Consider the following 19580-nt stretch of genomic DNA (forward strand, 5'->3'; position numbering starts at 1 on the left):
ACTTGCCTAAAGTGACTGACTTTGTAAATAACAGACTAGAGACTCTGAGGCCAGATCTTAAGACCCCAGAGTTGTCATCTTCCCAGTTATCACGTGATCTTGAGGAAGTAAAGTACCACTAGGCTTCAGTTTTCTTATCTATAAAATGAGGTAATACTGGTATCTGCATCACAGATGTTGTGAAAAATGAATGCACGCCAGGCATGTTGCAGAGTACCTTGCCCGTAGAAGCAATCAGATATTAACTGTTATTTCTGCTATAGATGTTGGCATTGTTATTTTTACCCCAACTTCCCAAATATTTCCTTCAACAAGCATTTGCTTGACACCCCCTTGGTACCAGATACTCTGCTAGACTGTGAAACCACAAAAGCCAGAAACTGAAAGAAATGAGATTCCTATCTCAAAGAACCAACCACTCAGTAGAAACTGTAAATAGGAGACTATACTGTAAGAAAAGATGTGATCCTGATCAGAAAGAAACTATGAAGTGCTGTAATGATTTAGCAAAAACAAAACTTATCTACCAGGCTCTCTTAGAAAATATGTCATTCTGGGTGGGTGAGTTTTTTTAGATAAATCCTTTAAAGAGCATTTTCTTTTTCTTTTTATACTGGAATATAGATATTTCTGAAAATAAGACATACTTACTTTGCTGTCCTTCTAAACCAAGAATAGTGTGTACCATGAAAACTGTTGATGACTCAAGGGTACCATTGGAAACTTTATTCATTGGGTTGTATCATCACACCAAAGTCCTCAGGGGCTTCTGGGGTGTACCTGTCTCTTTGTTCCTGTTTTTGGTTTTAAATTTTTTTCTCTTTTATTGTTACAAAACATCCAATTCCTTCCTTACAGAGGTTATTGTGATCTATCAGAAAGAATAAAACTTCAGAGTTAATCCAACCGGTATTTGTATACTAACCATGCTAGTCTGCAGGAACTAAGGCCATTCATTCATTCATCAAATGTTTATAAATGCCCTATTATGTCAGGAATTTTTATTTATGGGGATACAAAGATAGATTCATGTAAGTTTTTGCTCTTGAGAGGCTATAATGTGGAAGTTTCTTAACCATTTATAACTATAGTTTCCTCACATCTCTCAAGTAGAGCTAAGGCAATAGCCAACATTGAAATGTCAGGAATTTGGGGGTGTGGTAGGAGAGGGGTACAAAATACCTATATTAGTACGGTAATGGCTTTTTTCTTAAAAGCAAAAATCTTCTTCAGATTTCTTTCAGTTCACGAAAACAGGCACTAATGTAGTTCTTTAGTGAGAGCGAAGTGACATAACAAGAACTTTCAGAAAGCAGGGGATACTCTTTGCTTTATGCCAGTTCGACTTATGAAAAGTTTCATCGGAATGAGGTACTTTCAGAAAGCAGGGGAAACCTGTATTTCCAGGTGCAGTTCTAGGTCCTGGGATGCAGCAGTGAACAAGGCAATCTGCTCCCACTGACTTTGAATTCTGATGGAGGACTGACATGAGACTGACATGTATCCAATAAATACATAATACAATTGCAGATAAGTGATCTAAAAAATATATAGAAGAAGTGTGTAGAGAATGAAGCGTTTTCTTGGGTTCATTTATTTGTCTAAATTCAATCTAGTACCTTCCTCAATCCTAAGAAAACGCCTCTGGTTTCCATTTCCCCATAGTCCTTCCAGAGCTCTGTGCTCATATGTCTGAGCCACGGATGTTACACGAACTTCCCATCTGGACTTCACATTAGTGCAAAACCATAACATATCCAAAACCTGATGTCATGGTTATTGTATCTATTCAAATATCTCCTAAATTCTAATTTGGGGGCGGTTTATAGGTAAATGCCTGGGTGTAAGCATGCATGTGTCTATGTTTGCATGCTGTAATGCTAAAAATGATATTATAAGTACAGTGGACTCAAGTCTCCCTCATCATGATCTTCTACCAGATGCCAGATTTCAGGTTGAGTTGATCAGAGTATTAAGTGCTAAATTATTATAGGAGAGTGACGCATGACAATAGCATTTTTTTAAGTTCATGGATTTAGAGAGACAGCTCAGCTGGTGAAAAATTTTAAATGTACGCTTTCTTTCTGCAGAGCATTGTAGTGGGATCCAGGAAGGCTGGGGCTTAGCACTAAGGCCCTATGGACTTCCTGTGGGACTATCCATAAAATCCCCATGAGTCCTCACTTATAAAGTATACATGCTGAGAAGTAAAGTCCTTTCCTATTCTGTTGTTGTTGTTGTTGTAAGAACCAGGAGATCAAAAATATCGTTCTTGACTTCCACTTCCTCACTTGTTAGTTGGGGCAATGCCATTTCAACATGAGTAAATTACAATAGAATGGACTAAGGACCAAAATACTTAAAGCGTGCCAAATTGAGGAAATGAACTTAAACAAAAAACAACAAAAAATTGTAGTTCTGTGAATCCATTTGGGCTGCTATAACAAAGTACCACCAACTGGGTGGCTTCTCAACAACAGAAATTTATTCCTCACAGTTCTGGAAGGTGGGAAGTCCAAGATCAAGGCACCAGCAGATTCAGTGTCTGATGAGGTCTCACTTCCTAGATCATAGATGGCTGTCATGCCTCTGAAAATTAACATGGTGAAAGGGGCAGGAGAAGTCTCTCGGAGCCCCTTTTATAAGAATACTAATACCATTCATGACGACTCTACCGTCATTACCTAATCACCTCTCAATGACCCCACCCCCAAATACAATCACATTGGGGATTAAGTTTCAACATATGAATTTTGGGATGGACACGGACATTCAGTCTATTTCAGTAGCCCTTCTGAGCTGAGTTTTGTACTGGGTGTTGACAAATGTAAATAATAAAGCTTGGGGGAATATAGTGGAGTATAAGAGGTTGTAATTTGAAAAGGCTCCTGGCTGAAAACATGTAGGATACAGCTGGATGAATGATTTGCAAAAGGGGTTCAGCCCAAAGGAATAAAGGATATGAGGGGCAAGGTCTGATTAGGTTTTGTTCAGGGCACAAAGATGAGAGACTATAAATTCTGAGTTAGGGAAATGTAACCTGATGAAAATGCTGTTTGTCTAGACAGATGATCATACATAGGTTAGGAGAGAATTCTGACAAAAGAAATGAAGGCAGGAAGAAGGTTCAGTGGGAATTGGGAGTGTGAGAGAAGGGGGCTATAAGTCAGAGAAATCTTACCTTTAAGGCTGCAAATGCTTAGGACAAAGAGTGGGACACAAAATATGAATCCTAGAGGATATGGTTCTTAAGAGAGGAAGAATTCACCTCAGAGTTAAAAACTGGTGATTGACACTAGATATACAGACTTTGATGAGAGAATTTGGGGCCTGGGGTGCTCAGTAAAGAATTATAAGGAAAACGAGCTGTGGGCAATCAGGTCTTCAGACAGGTAGCGATGAGAAGAGAAAAGTCTTCTGAAGATGAAAGGGTGGTTAATTAACTATGGTAGAAAGGAGAAGAAATGAATGTTGAAAAATACAAGAGTTTCTTAAGAATTAAGTTTATCAGTTCAGTAATATTATATAAAAAGGAATTCCTTGGTTATGTTACTTTGTTGTTTAAATTGTGACAAATCAAAAATGTTAAGGCATAAGATATGCTCTAAATGCAATTTACCCATTGAATTTTTTTTGTTAGGTTTTTTTCCTTTTTTTCTTATTTGATCTACAATATTGTGTTTGAGGTGCACTGCAAAATGATTCAGATATATATATATATATATAGTATATTCTTTTTCAGAGTCTTTTCACTTATAGAATGATCCAAGATACTGAGTAGAGTTCTCTGTGCTATACAGGAGGTCCTTGTTGGTTGTCTGTTTTATATTTAGTAGTGTGTATATGTTAATCCCAAGCTCCTAAATTACCCCCCTCCCTACCTTCTCCTTACTCATTTAAATTTCGTTTGCCAAAAATGAAGCTGGGATATAGGTTTGTCTTTGGGGTGAATAGATAAGGAAGAGACCAATCATTTTTCAACATGAAGCTGAAAAGAAAAGATTTCCATCCAACAACAAAAAGTTCTTAATGGGCCTGATTTAGATTATGTGAGTGACTTCCCGAAGGTGGATTCATCTCAAGTATTTGAATAAATTTACTCCTCCAGGGCTCTTGGGCACTGCTGGGTACAATAAAGAGGCAGTTTACTAAAAGACATCTGGGTGTTCTTCAGCATCCTTAAAATTAAGCATGACAATTAATAATGATAATGATAATAATAGCAGAGTAAACTGAAACTATGGGAATGTTTCTGAATGAAAAATATAAAAGAAATTGTGTGATTTAGAATGCTGTTGAGTCCAACCAGAAGACTTGCTCTGGAAAAGATCCAGAGAGGATGGTAATACAAACTTAAGACATAATTTGATGGGTTGATCGATTGGATGGATGGATGGAAGTAAGGTTGGAAGAAAGAATGAGAAGCCATGTTCAGAGGTTTTTTTAAATTAACTTTTATTGAAGTATAGTTGATTTACAATGTTGTGTTAGTTTCTGCTGTACAGCAAAGTGAATCAGTTATACATAGATATATCTCCACTCTTTTTTAGATTCTTTTGCCATATAGGTCATTACAGAGTATGGAGTAGAGTTTCCTGTGCTATACAGTAGGTTCTTATTAGTTATCTATTTTATATATAGTAGTGTGTATATGTCAATCCCAATCTCCCAATGTATCCCTCCTCCCCCTTTCCCCATGTTCAGAGTTTTTAACAACATTTATCTGTGAACTGGGGACATTCCCAGAGTATCTGAGTACTCTAGTGTGGGCAACAGAGACCTCAGCTGTCTTTTCTTACACTACATTTGTCAGCTACTCCTGGCAAGATGGAAAATCTGCAGAAAGGCCAGATATTCTATAATATCACTCACGGATTAGTACTAATTTCCCCACACCACTTCTTGCTTATTTTGAGTGCCAAGGATAATTATTGTGATGAAACAGAATTAGTAGGCTATTTTGTTCTCTTATAGAAAAGAAACATTCTGTGAAAAAACCTTCATATTGTGAATGAAAATTAGAAGTCATATATGTAATTTATTTAAGAATGAGCTTTGAAGTTATACAATCCTAAATTTAAATTCCAGCTCTATCACTAGCTGAGAGACCTTGAACAACTTCCCTATCCTCTCTGAGCCTAAAGATGGTCATATGTAAACTGGAAAAGCAGGGCCTATGAACTGAAATCCTGGCACAACCAATGGTAGTTCTTTCCTGCTAGTCACCAAGCAAGTAGAGCACAGGCCAAAATGAACGACCCAGTCTGGCTTTCCTGTCCTTGGGAAGGCCGTAGTCCAGTGGGAAATTAGGAGTTGGAGCACAAAAGGTAAAAGTTAGACAAACATTGAAGGTGTTTTATTTCCAACACTAAACTATGAAAAACTTTCAAAAAAGTAACGTCTCATTCATTCCCTACATAATAGATACTCAACATATATATTGTTGAATCATTTGCACATAAACCTTTACTTGAGATACGGTATTAAAGAAGGGCAGCAACAAATTTTTACAGAAAATTTTATTATTTTTTAAAAATCTGAGCAATTTCACTACATTATTTTTTTAAATGTATTTCAGGAACAGAGATAATGGTAAAATAATTAGGAAGTGATCAGTTTTGAGTATTTGTTATCTTTCTTTTTCTAAATTATTTGTTTAATATTTTATAATAAATAATAATAATAATTGTGTTTAACAACTAGCTAGGAAAATTCCAGAAAATTTAGCAGTCTGCTTTCATTGGCCAATACTCCAGCACAACAGTGGATCCTAGGGTGAGTTCTTCAGGTCTAGACCTCAGTTTCCTTATGAAATAAGGGAGCAAGACTAGACAGACTCTGAGATCACAGCCAACATTGACATTCTATGAGGTCCTCGAAGATTTAAACTCATGTGTGACCCCATCTTCCCACCTGTGAGAGCAGTTGGTGAGGCGGCCCCTCCAGGTCTGTTCTCATGGAGATTTTTGGTGCCAGATTCTCTCTCTAGCAGAACAGCTGACACCCAGTCAAGGGGACCTTTGAGTCAGGAAATCTAGGAACAGCCCATGTTCTTCTCATCTGCATCACTACTAACTGCTGTTTTATTTCATTAAGTGAATTGGGGGACGTTTGTCTAGAATCAAGTATATTTCCTAGTTTTATAGCTTTAAGTTTAGATGATCTAAAGGGAACTAAGGAGGCTTTAAATATTCAGAACAATTAATGGGAACTGCTGCAAGAAGCTGAGTTGGGTAATTCAGGATGAGAATTAACATCTGATACATAAATTTATTCTTACTGGACTGTGAATAAAGACCAACGTTGCGTATAATATAGCAGAATGAACTGATTTCTTTTCAGATTTCAGCTTTTCCATATATTATATAAATACATATAATATATGATGTATTTATTATATATATATGTATTTTCATATATATATGAAAAACTGCGCTGGATGGTCTTTGAGATCTATTCATTCTAAAATCCATCTATAACACTAAGATTGTTTTGAACTTTGAAATTTTAGAGATTTGGAGACTTTTCAGGAGAGCTGAAAGAACCTAAATGTTAGACAGACTCCAGTGATGACTTTTAGGCAAGAACAGGAAAAGTGAGAGGGAATACAGGCTGTTATCAGATACCCCTTGGTGTTTTCAGGTCATTTCTACACAGTAGGACCTTTCTTTCTTTCTTTCTTTCTTTTTTTCTTTCTTTCTTTCTTTCTTTTCTTTCTTTCTTCCTTCCTTCCTTCCTTCCTTCCTCTTTCTTTTCCAGGAAAAACAAGCTGAAAAGAAAAAAAAAAAGACTTAAGACTTGCTGTCTTTGGGTGTGACTTTTTTTTTAAACATCTTTATTGGAGTATAATTGCTTTACAATGGTGTGTTAGTTTCTGCTGTATAACAAAGTGAATCAGCTATACATATACATATATCCCCATATCTCCTCCCTCTTGCATCTCCCTCCCACCCTCCCTATCCCACCCCTCTAGGTGGTCACAAAGCACCTAGCTGATCTCCCTGTGCTATGCGGCTGGTTTAATGAAACCACTTGAACAGTGATTGGTCTATGAGTGAATTGATACTGAGATTCACCCAAAGGCAAAATGTTGGAAGATATGTAGGACTTTACCTCATTCTTCCTGCCCTATGACACCAACGGATCACTTTCCTTCCTTTCTCTCAAAAATGATTTACATATTTATTCAGAAATGGAAATCAGTAATGGGTTTGCAAAGAAGAGACCTTGAAGATCCTCAAGCCTAGGCCACTGATTTGTTTTTTTTAAGGGAACCCTTTCTTCAAATGAAATCTTGCTCAGAGCCCTAATACACCTAAGACAGGCAAAAGACAAACTTCATGGTGTTAAGGAGAGAGGAGATCTACCAGTATGGCCATTTCTTTACATCTGGTGAATACACTGAGGCACGTAGGGTTTCATGAAACACAATTTGATAACCACCAACCTATCCCACAGCCCACCCCCATCTTTTGTTATAAAGCCCTCTTGATGCCTGAGGTCCTGGGGGAGGAAGTTGCCCAGTTTAATGTAGCAAGCCTGAGACAAAGGTGATCTAGGAGAAACTGAGAGGTGATGGGGGCATTGTTTTGGTCCAAGGACACAGATACAGGATGAAAGGTTTGAACTGGATTGAAATGAGGGATAATTCTGGTTTAATGTAATTACTTCTGTGTGACACTTTTGCAACTTTAGCAGACTTTTCAAATACACTATTTAATTAGCTCAATTCAGTAAGTATTGCCTGGTTACAAATTATATAGTATTTGACCTAATAGAACCAATGTATTGATTGTATAAATGTGAACATGTATAATACATTTTCTTTAAGTAAACCTTTCAAGTAAGGCTTTCAACCACCCTGTGAAGGAAACATAGTTGAAAAAAGTAAGGTACAAAAACGTTAAATAACTTGGGAATGGCCTCATAGAATGCCAACGGTAACCTGAGATTTGAATCCAAGTCTGTCTCACTCCAAAACCCATGTTCCTTCCACTCTAACCTCAAGGAACTATCAAACTGCAAGAAATGCAAAAATGGGAGATATAGGCTTAGCCCTGAATTACTTAAAATCCTCTATAGTAATTGTAACACAGGCAAAAAGCTAGCATTGACTAGATCCAACCAAGAGGCCAAGAAAATTTAAAGAAAAAAGATTATATTTCAAATAAGCAACCAGGAAATACGTTGTGAGCAGGAGAGCACTGAGGATTGGGTAGGCATTTGAGAGGCAGTGGAGTAGACGTGATGATCCGTATGTCACATTCAAGGAAACTGAAGCTCACAGAGCTGAGGGACATTTCCAAGGTGTTGGAGCTGGTTAATGGTGACGTCAGAGATACAAGGAAGGTCTTTCAGAAGTCAAAGAGAAACTAGAGGGAAAATATGAAACAAAGAAATAGCAGAGTAAGCACAAAAAGAAACCAGAACTTCCATGTAGAAATAGTGAAAGAAGTAGAAACACTAAGTGACTATGGAGCCAACAGTATTTTTCTCTCTTTTGCTTTAGAGGAAAGTGACAGTGTCTACTTCCATCTAAGATCCTTCTTTCTTTGCCTGTTACTTAAGATCTAGGTTATGTTAACTGTCAATCTCTGAGAAACTACACCTATGTTTCTGCCAACTTTAAGAAAAAATTCTCCTTTTTTGTATTGAATGTCACATACTGAACATCACTGTTACTGAGAATCTACTTCATGTTGCTGAGTTCACCTTCTAGTGCTCACCTGGCTGTCAGGCTACCAGTCATAGTGTTAAGGTCTTTGGGTATTAGCGATATGCTTATGGGTCCACGTACATGACAATCCATATGACAGTTTGTTTACTTTTTGGAGTTTGAATAATTCATATATTTGTTCACCTCCGTTTTTGTCACTGGTTAGGAATTGTTTTTACTTTTATTCTCCCCACTTCCTTCTCCTATCTTATTTGAAGAAAAATTTTAATGTAAATCAAACATATTCAAAAGTACCATCTATGGGAGAAATCTTCTTAACTGTCAGTCAGTATTAGATCTATTAAATTTTATTTCCTTTCTACTCACTAGTTGGGAGTGTATAAACCAAGTCTGGGTTCCAACTCCAAAAAAAGAAACAAAGAAAATTAATTTACCCTTTCAATTTAAAGATATTGGATTTTCAGATGCTTTTCTAATTATAGACAGATTTTCTAGATGTCTATATGCCCATCTAGATGCCCATCAGGGACATCATAAACTCTGATAGCCCACTCTTGTTTCCAATTCTACAAGGCAAACTTTCTCATTCCTTATTGCACCTGCTCTGCAAAGGTCATTGTATTCACGCTCATGGATTTATTTTCACCCTATGGTGAAGATATCTGTTTCTAAACTTCTAGCCCATTTCTCTCCCCAGAGTTTAAAGTTTATTCAACTGTCTGCTTCACTTTTTGTATATCCCATTGGTCCTTCAAACTTAACATGCTAAAATGGATCTCGTCATCACTCCTTTCTTTCCAAGCTGGATCTTCCAACTGTGTTTACTGATTTAGTTAGTGGAATCATCAACCACTCAGTCCAAGAAAGCTGGAAACTTGAAGTCATCCTTGACTCTACTCTTCCTTCTTCTTCTGTCAGTAACATAAACAATATCTGACAACCTTTTCACTAATAATTAAAATTTTCTCCATCTTTTCCATCCCCACTTCTATCATCCTATTGTCTTACCTGGACTTGTGCAACAACCTCCTAAATAACTTTGCCCATAAACCAATAAGCTATAAATCCTTCCTCTATACAACTTCTGGATTTATCAATGTAAGACATATCCTATTTCAATCTAATGCTTCAAATCCTTTAATACTGTAAGGATGGATACACTAGCCTACATATGTGATAAAAAATTATATACAAGTAAATACACATAGACACACATGTAGTAAAGTACAATAAAACTGGGAATTTCTGAAAAAGATCAGTAGATTATATCAATGTTAATATTCTGGTTCTGATATTATATGATAGTTTTGCAAGCTATTATATGATAGTTTTGCAAGATGTTACTTCCCATCGGGGAAAACTGGATAACTGGGACATGGATAATCTCTATATTTTTTATTACAACTGCATGTGAATCTACAATTATTTCAAAATAGAAAGTTCATTTAAAATATCTTACAAAAAATTCTTCAGTACTCACTAGGCGTATTGAAATATTTAAGCTTTTTAAAAAACATATCACATAAATTTCTACTTCCCTCTCCAGCTTTATCTCCTGGCATTCTCTGCCCCAAATTTTTACACTGTGCTAACAGTGCCATAGACTGATCGCTCTGCACCATTAGTCCTTATCTGGCCTGACTGATTTCTTCTCATTATTTAGGGCTCTTTCCTTGATCCATCAGATGAGATGATATATTTCATCATTGTGCTTTTATAATATTATGCACACTTTTAATGCATTTATTAGAGATTTGTTTTCCTGCTTTACCTTCTCTACCAGGACTTTCTAGAAGGTGACGTAGTCTTATTCACTTTTTATCTCCAGTGCCCATTATCTTCTTGGCAAATAATAGATGTTCTCTATATATCTGACTTTAGTAAATGAATGTGCATCTCCATATAGCTTAAAAATCATCGACAATAAATCCAATGCCATTATCTTCTATTATGTAACTAGACCAGATCATTCATTTGCAAATTTAAGGTGATTGACTATCTTATTACACTGTTTATTTAACTCTCTATAATAATAACAGTAATGATTAAGAGCTTAGCTAATTTCATCCTGGAGTAAAATTAGTCTACTGATAATCACAATGAATCACATACTAAGATGAGATATGCACATAAAATGCAGATTTGGAGAAGGCATCTCCTGAGAAAGCTAGTGTTTTCTTTCACATGTATAGGGAGCAAGGTTAATTTTTTATTTTAAGTAAAGGCAAACTTGAGGACCCTACAACAAAATGAAACAAACAGAAATACCTTTCATTTGCAATCTATTCAGATGTTCGCTTATCCCTTGGTCTGACGTGGAATTCTATACTCCGGTTAAAAACCACCCACACACACATTAAGATATGTAACAGGTGATTAAAAAAAAAACTGGCTCTAGAGGTTTGAGTTTATTGTCCCTGGGCCTGATGCTAAGATGGTAGTTATGAGGGGGGTGATTATGCTGAGGGTGAAATTTTTTTTTATCTTGTTTTTTTGTTATTATTCACACTTTAACATTAATATTGTTAATAGTGATAACAACACCATTATCTACACAACCCCTTTTACAGTTTACAAACTAAGTTTATATACATTATATCTCTTCTGTATCTGAGGGTGAAATTTAAGTTTTCTGAACTCATTTTCATTTTCTGATTTTACTTTTTACCTGCTGGAGGCTGAATGGGCAGATAATCAGTTGAGACATTTACGAAACGGATTTAATAATAGGTCAGACTCGCTGTCAGACTTAATGAGGGAATGTTTATTTTCTTTTTGAAATCGGCAGAACGTAGATGGATAGTGGAGGTGCAGAGCATAGCAACTTTATTATTTAAGAATGAAGAGCTTTGATAGAAGACTTGATTGCCTGATTTTATGGCAAAATGGGATCCTTGCCACTGCCTAAAGAAACACCGGTTGTGTAACTTGTAAAATTTGCTGTGTATCCCTGCATGATTTTGAAGATTCACTTGATTTTTTTGATTGACTATACTTTAATTTTAATATCCAGTATCCTAAGTACAGAAACTATAATCCTAGTTTCATTTTTGTCCTTTTAAGGTTCGTAGAAACCCCAGCCCATTTCTCTTGGAAAGAAAGTTATTACCGATCCACTATGTCCCAGAGCACACAGACAAGTGAATTCCTCAGTCCAGAGGTTTTCCAGCACATCTGGGATTTTCTGGAACAGTAAGTATCAGATAAGCAAAAAACTGTTGAACTATAAACAGGTAACTGTGGATGATCGAAGTATTGCTTACTAGGGCATGTTTCTAGAATCAATAAAAATCAGTTAATGTTGTTGGGAAAAAAATATTCCCTGCAATAGTATCTCTGTGTTCAAAATTCAGTGGAGATTTATTCAGTTTCTAGCACCAAAAGATCATTATTGTTCTAAGGTGGTATAATTTTGGAGGATCAGAAGCCTCTCCTACCTAACCCAAAATAACTTCCCCAATGACTCTCTGATACTGAAATTTGTTCCTTTGGCTTAAAGACTCTCATTTACTGTTATGTTGCAAATACCCTCTGAGAAAGTAAAACACTAAATTTTGTTGGTCTGTATGCCTTGCTAGGAAAAGATCTCCTTCTCAAGATCAGGTTTGGAGATGTGAGTAAATTAAGGGAAAGATGAAACAATATCAGAGCATTGGGGACCCAAAAGGTTAGGGTGTATCCCTGATACTTTCCTTCTATTCTGTGTTCCACCTAGCAGTCCTTTGATGAGGGCAAGGATCATGACTCCCATTTTACAAATAGCGCTTAGATTTGGAATGCCAGAGATTTCACATCTGGTAATTGGTTGAGCCAGGATTCAATCCTAGGGTTTTTGACTCCAGTCAACAAGCCTTGCCAACTTTAAAGCAAATAGAACTCATTGTTACCAACTGAATGAGTGTGTTTTAGTCCCTTTCCACACTTAACACACTTTTGTTTTCCTTTATGGTAGGCCCATCTGTTCAGTTCAGCCCATTGACTTGAACTTTGTGGATGAACCATCAGAAAATGGTGCAACAAACAAGATCGAGATTAGCATGGACTGTATTCGCATGCAGGACTCAGACCTCAGTGACCCCATGTGGGTGAGTGGCATGGGCTTCCCCTTTAAATCTGTGGGCCATGCGATCCACGTCTCTGTTATACCTGTCTCTTTCATGGCACATGAAAAGGCAGGTGGCTCTGAATGGGCAAGGCCATTGGAAAGCTAGTCAATGTGGTTAGCAGAAAAATAATTAGGATCTGTGGGATCTGGGTCTGCTTCAACTTTCCATGAAGCATACGTTTCCACTGGTATGGGGAAGGGGGTTGGAGATAATTCCTTGCATTCTTTTTTTTTTTAATGTCGGTTCATTGGTTTGTTTATTTATTTATTTTTGGCTGTGTTGGGTCTTTGTTTCTGTGCGAGGGCTTTCTCCAGTTGTGGCAGGTGGGGACCACTCTTCATCGCGGTGCACGGGCGTCTCACTATCGTGGCCTCTCTTGTTGTGGAGCACAGGCTCCAGACGTGCAGGCTCAGTAGTTGTGGCTCACGGGCCTAGTTGCTCCGCGGCATGTGGGATCTTCCCAGACCGGGGCTCGAACCCGTGGCCCTGCATCGGCAGGCAGATTCTCAACCACTGCGCCACCAGGGAAGCCCTCCTTGCATTCTTTATGTAAATTGCTCCTCATGTCTATCCCAATTTAGAGCAGATGGTGCCAGCCCAATGTTTTACAGTGGGTGGAGACAGTCAGAACCAAAGCCAAGATCTGAATTGTATACAAAGTACTTTCCACTATGGCAAACTGGCTGTCTCATAGAATTATCCTTTTTTAATGACGGGGGATGAGGTAAATTGTACGCAAACACACAGATTCAAGTAATGGAGTAAGAGGAAAGAAGCTAACTAATATATAAAATAGGCTCCTTTTTGGCTTTACCACTGAGTCCCTCATGACGTTAGACCTCAGTTTTTCCTCTATAAAGTGGCAGAATCTTACATGCATACACCTCCCAGGCAGCTAAGGAGTGTACGGGTTAAGGATAGTAAAACATTTTTCTGAGGCGTTTAGATGAAATTTCTTGTATTTGTGCAGTCCATCATGCTAACCGGTGGGTTTTCTTTTCTTTTTTTTAATCATTCATTCACCACACAAGCCCTCCTGTGTTTTCTATAAAAAAACAAAACTTTGTAGAAAAATGGAAACAAAAGGAGCTAGAAAGAGGGTGGAGTGTCATAGAGTGTCTGCTGATGTGATTAAAAAGAGCACTTTATAAAGTGCCATGACTTTCTTTTTGCAGGGGAGGGGGTGGTCACCAAATTGCTTTATTTGAAAGATGGTACAGATGAAAGATGTTTTGGTGTGCCTTGCCTCTCTGGTCTGATGTAAGATTTTCCTGGAATTCTCACTATATACTCTTTAATATAGAGAAGGGGAAGTGGGGGAAGAGGACAGGAGACAACCAAAAATAGAAATTGTAACTTTTCAAATGCACTGATATTTTGTCACCAAATTGATAAGTGAAAAATACATTTCTTCATTGGCCCGTTCCATCTTAATATGGATATGAGTCTCAATTATCCTTGAGCTAGAAGAAGGAAACTGACAGATAAATCCAAGGGGCAGGTAATGCAAGGCCTTGGAATGTGTGATAATTAAATATAAATATTTATAAATATATAAATTCTGATTTGACAGTGACTTAGAAATTAAGATATTCCCAATTCATTTAATAATATCACCTCCTAAGCTAACAGGTTTGCCTAGGCTGGTGCTACCTATCTTTTTATATTCTCTCCAGGCAGGGATTTTCTGTTTCTCATAAAAGCAAACCAAGTTATTTAGTTTAAAATGCAGAATCAAGCCTTCTTATTTACAGCTCTTCTTCTTATTATCTTTTCACATACTGAAACATGTGGTTTCTTAATGTTCCATGTTGTTTCTCCTTTGTTTTATTAGACATTTTCTCCTTGAGAACATCTCATTCTTTTTCTCCTGTCTAGCCAATCCCTATCCATCCCTCAACACCAAGCTTGCCTTACCTTCTCTAGAAAAAGATTCCATGTCACTGTTCTCTACCAGTCTAAATTAGAGACTATTCCTCTGAAGAAACCTAGGTATATTTTTAATCATATTACTTATGACACAATATTATAGTTGTTTCTTTCTCTGTCTCTAAAGGGGACAGGAACCATATTTTGTCATGCCCAGTATTTGTTACCATGTTTGGCCCATAGTAGGACCTCAGGAATTTTTTTACTTAATTAATTAATTTATTTATTTATTTTGGCTGCACTGGGTCTTCGTTGCAGCTTACGGGCTCTTTGTTGTGACTCACAGGCTTTTCTAGTTGTGGCGCACGGGCTCTAGAACATGCGGGCTCAGTAGCTGCAGCGCGCGGGCTTAGTTGTGGTATGTGGGATCTTAGTTCCCTGACCAGGGACTGAACCCAGACCCCCTGTATTGGGAGCACAAAGTCTTAACCACTGGACCACCAAGGAAGTCCAGGAATTTGAAGTCATAAGAAATGAGACTTGGGAGTTATCTAAAAAGTCAAAATGTTCTCTTTAAAACAGTCCTATTCAAAAGAATTTTTTTTCAACGGTGGAAATGTCCTATATTCCTATTGTTCAACAGAGTAGCCACTAGCCACATGGCTCCTTTGGACATCTGAAATGTGGCTAGTGCAAATGAGGGACTTAACGATAACTTTAGTTAATTTAAATTTACATTGTTTCATGTGGCTAGTTGGTAGTTTATTGGGTAGCACAGCTCTAGAATATCACCAATCAGGGGGCCATTCTCTGCTTCAACATTCACAGCAGCAAAACTTCCTGTCCTGTCCTCCTCGTGTATTCCTGCCCTTTTGATTATAGTGCGTCAGTATAAAAAGTGTTACGCTTTTTCTTTATCTCCATTGTTTCCCCAGTTCTGCTTGAAAGTACCCTGATCTGCCATTTGAGTTCTAAAACTTCAGTCATTTAAAGTTCATTTTGGTGCTTTCACAAAATAGCTAAAGGAATCTTTGGAGAAAACCTAGTGGAGTATCTGAGAAAGTGTCAGCTAAGTTATACAATGATCTTAGAAGAGGGTAAGAATGAAGGAGAGAAAGCCAAGAAAATTCATAGATATAATTGCTCTTGTGATAAGTATCTTGTTTAGCTAAGAATGCACTGCCTTGTGGTTTTTTAGGTTATTATTATTTAAGAAATATTTAAGACGATTATTCATAGGTATTCAAAATTTTTCCTGAGCATCAGCTATGAATATATACACGTGATGTTGATTCATTTGGAATTGATTTTTACTTATGCTCATAAGAGCAGTGGCCTGATTGAAACTGAGAGTATTCAATTTGAAATTGATCTAAATTTTCCTCTTGGATGTCTGAATTACAAATTTTCGAAGCTATGGCTTTCTTAGGCTTCATTACTGGATGATGATTAACACGTCTGATATTTTATTTAATCTTTCCCGGAACTTTGTGAGATAGCAATTATTATCCTTGTTTTATAAATTAATAAATAAAAAAAGGGGGTTAAAAACCTTTCTAGGATGACATGTGTAGTCAGCAGCAGTGTCAGTATTTTGTCCACCTCACTGGGCACAATCTTTTCTCTTCTCAATCTTTCTCTAAGGTATTGTATTTGAGAGGAACTTGACCTCTATTTCTTCTTGAGTACCTCTTTTTCTATGAAATTGAGGTTTATCTGTGTGGGTAAACTTCCACGCCTCCGTCATGAGATAGTCATGCCTTAGAGAGTCACCACACCTTTCCCTCCTCTGGAGAGGCACAGGACACCACTGCTAACTAGGAAAGATGGAACAGAGTTCTACCATCACTTACTAGCAACCTGGAACTTGAAATTGTATGTCAGATTGAGGGTAACAAGAAATCAGGAAATAAGAGCAGGATAGAAATATTTGCAAGGAGCAAGGGATTGAAGTGATTCAGGAAAAGCTGGAAAACAAAATGAAATGGGGTTTTGCCAGTAGGGGAAACAAAATACGTCACTTGGGAACAACTGCATTGAGAGGAGTGTACAAGTGGAGTGAGACTGAACTTAAAAAATAAACTTGCCTGTCTGTGGCTGGTCTGTTTTCATCGCCATAGAACTGAGACATTGCTGTTAAAGTATAGTTCTATATGAATCCTGGGTTTTCCCTTGTCTTAGGACCATTCCAACATCCTCATAGATGTCCATGTGAGGAGGCCACATGGGTGAGACTAGGTAACAATGATAGTCCTAAGCAACAGGAATGGCAAAATAGTGGACTAGCTCAGGGTGTAATAACTGGTGTTCTGGTTTGGAAAATAAGAACTAGGAACCTCTGAGATTCCTGGTCCTTCTAAACTGAGAGCTGCTGCAACTGGTATGAGGCTCTTTTCTTCCATTACTTGGTAGCATATTTTCACTTTTCTGTGTATAAGTTAATAACTAAATAGTTCCAAATCTCTGTACATAAATTACCTTCCTCTTACATATAATAAAAAAAAATTTGGGATCCCTGCCAAGCATTCTTTCACTATGCAAGAAATATGAATCTGTGGACTTGAAATGACTTGTCAGATTATTAAGGACAAAAATCTTAAAATTGAGAATGTCATCCCATTTTTATTGATTTTTGAAACAACCTTCACCTTAAGAACTAGTCATGAAGAGGAGTCCTAATGTTTTGCTCTGATTATGAACAAAGGGAATATGAATTGCAAGGAATGTGTGTGCCTCTATCATTAGGATGATTTTGGTGCCACTGAAGAATGAACTACATTGGATTAGCAAATGGAGGTGAACAAGATTTCTCAAAAAATGTTATAATTTAGGCTATGTTTCCAAGATCCTTACTGTTTCTTGATTCTGTTGCCTAATATATTACTTTATATCTCAGCTTTGCCTTATTTATAAGCTGTCTAAGCATGCCTGTCATGTCCTTAAGAGGTGGATGATGATATTAACACTTAAATGTTTTCCTGGAATGATGGATGGAAACTATATAACACTTACTTTTGTACTTTTGTATTTCTTTATTCTTTGTACTTTGAAGGAAACCCTATTTAGTTGAATTGGGTTTTTCCCTAGGGATTTTCATGGTAATTATCTAAAACCATCCATTTTTGTAAATTATTATTGTAGCAACCAGTTATAAATGAAGGGTCTTCACCTGTACATACCAAAAAACAGTGTTTTTGTATTTGAAAAGACTTAGGTCACAGCATCTAGCATAATACCCTGTATCTTCTATGACCCAAGATTATATAAGATTTCAAGTAGACTGTATAAATGAGATCTAGCCACAGGCATTTCTTTAGAATTTACTTTCCTGTATGCTATGTTCTTTGTGATACAGATGAACAAATCATGGTCTCTAGCCTCAAGAAGACCATAATATAGCAGAAAGTCAACTGTGTATAAAATTACTTTTGAAAAGTACTCAAATGTATGTATTTTTTTAAGGCACATAAAAAAGAAATTGTTTATTGTGCCTGAGTAAAACTGGCAATATGTTACAGAGGAGGTGCTTTTCATTTAGGCTTTGAAATACGAGTCAAATTGATCAAAAAGAGGAAAGCAAAGAGTAGTTCACGTTTAGGTATCCATTATGAAAGTAATTTATTTAAAAAACTATAATGTGAAGCTCACAAGTTTTAAAAGATAAGACTGAAAATTTTGGGTAAGGGGAAATGTATATAGAAAAGAAAGACAGAATATAAATTAAAAAAATTATAACACATGACAAAGGTTTAATTGCCCAAATAAACTAAACACTTAAAAACTGGGAATTTCCTGGCAATCCAGTGGTTAGGACTCCATGTTTCCACTGCAGGGGGCATGGGTTCAATCCCTCATCAGGGAACTAAGATCCTGCAAGCTGCTCAGCCCAGCCAAAAAAAATAAAATAAAATAATAAGAGAAAGATGAATCTCCCCCTTTGGCAAAGAGTATAAGTGATTCACAGATGTTTCACATATATAAAATGTTCAACTTCTCTAATAATAAAAAATTGTGAATTGAAACAATAAGATTATTTATCATCTATTTGATCAGCAAAGATTTAAATTCTTGATAATATCCAGTACTGGTGAGAGTGTTGGGAAACAGTCAACCTTTTTACTTCTGGTAGGAGTATAAATTGGTATATTTGGCGGGCAGTTCGCCCATTCTCATTTATTTAATGTTAAATGTACTTACCCTTTGGTCTATAAGTGCCCTTCTTAGAAGTCTTTTCCACAAAACGAAAATATATAAGTAAGTATATGTACAAACACACACACACAAACATATACAGCAATGAAGGCTTCATTGCAGCATTGTTTATAATATCCAAAATGATATGACCAGATAGAATTCTATAGACTTTGAAGTTTTGGGGGACTTCTCTGGTGGTCCAATGGTTAAGACTCCGCACTTCCACTGCTGGGGTCTTGAGTTCGATCCCTGGTCAGAGAACTAATATCCCACATGCTGTGCAGCATGGTCAGAAAAAGTTTCTGGACTGTGAGAGAGGAAACTGCAGTTTAAAGCAAATGAAGGTTAAGCCCACCATTGGGAGATGGTGTTAGTAATTATGATGTGTAGTCTTTTTCATCTCGGCAATGCTATTATTCATGAACCTCAGTGTGATTTCTGTATTTGTGCTTTATGTGAGGCATCCTTTATATTCTGATAAAGATTATGTAGAATTGATATTATTTCTTGTTAAATGTTTGGTCGACTTTGGCTAGTGAAACCATATGGGCCTGAATATTTCTTTCTGGGGAGTTCTTTAATTATAAATTTAGTGTCTTTAATAGTTACAGGACTATTGAGATGATCTATTCAATCTTGGGTAAGTTTTCATAAATTGTGGGTTTTGGGGAACTGGTTAAATTTATCAAAGTTTTTGAATTTATGTATGTCGAATTGTTTGGTGTAGTCCCTTA

General features: G+C 36.8%; 1 protein-coding gene across 4 annotated transcripts in view; it reads left to right on the top strand.

The window, feature by feature from the left end:
- The window catches only part of TP63 (tumor protein p63), a 220952-nt gene that overhangs the window by 70410 nt on the left and 130962 nt on the right, over positions 1–19580 (top strand). For all 4 annotated transcript variants that reach the window (XM_065876173.1, XM_065876174.1, XM_065876175.1 and 1 more), the window contains exons 2-3: positions 11741–11869; positions 12630–12762. In XM_065876173.1, coding sequence (XP_065732245.1) covers positions 11741–11869; positions 12630–12762 — 262 coding nt within the window. The remainder of the gene's footprint in view (positions 1–11740; positions 11870–12629; positions 12763–19580) is intronic.

This window comes from Phocoena phocoena, chromosome 4 (assembly GCF_963924675.1).
Source record: "Phocoena phocoena chromosome 4, mPhoPho1.1, whole genome shotgun sequence".
NCBI lineage: Eukaryota > Metazoa > Chordata > Mammalia > Artiodactyla > Phocoenidae > Phocoena > Phocoena phocoena.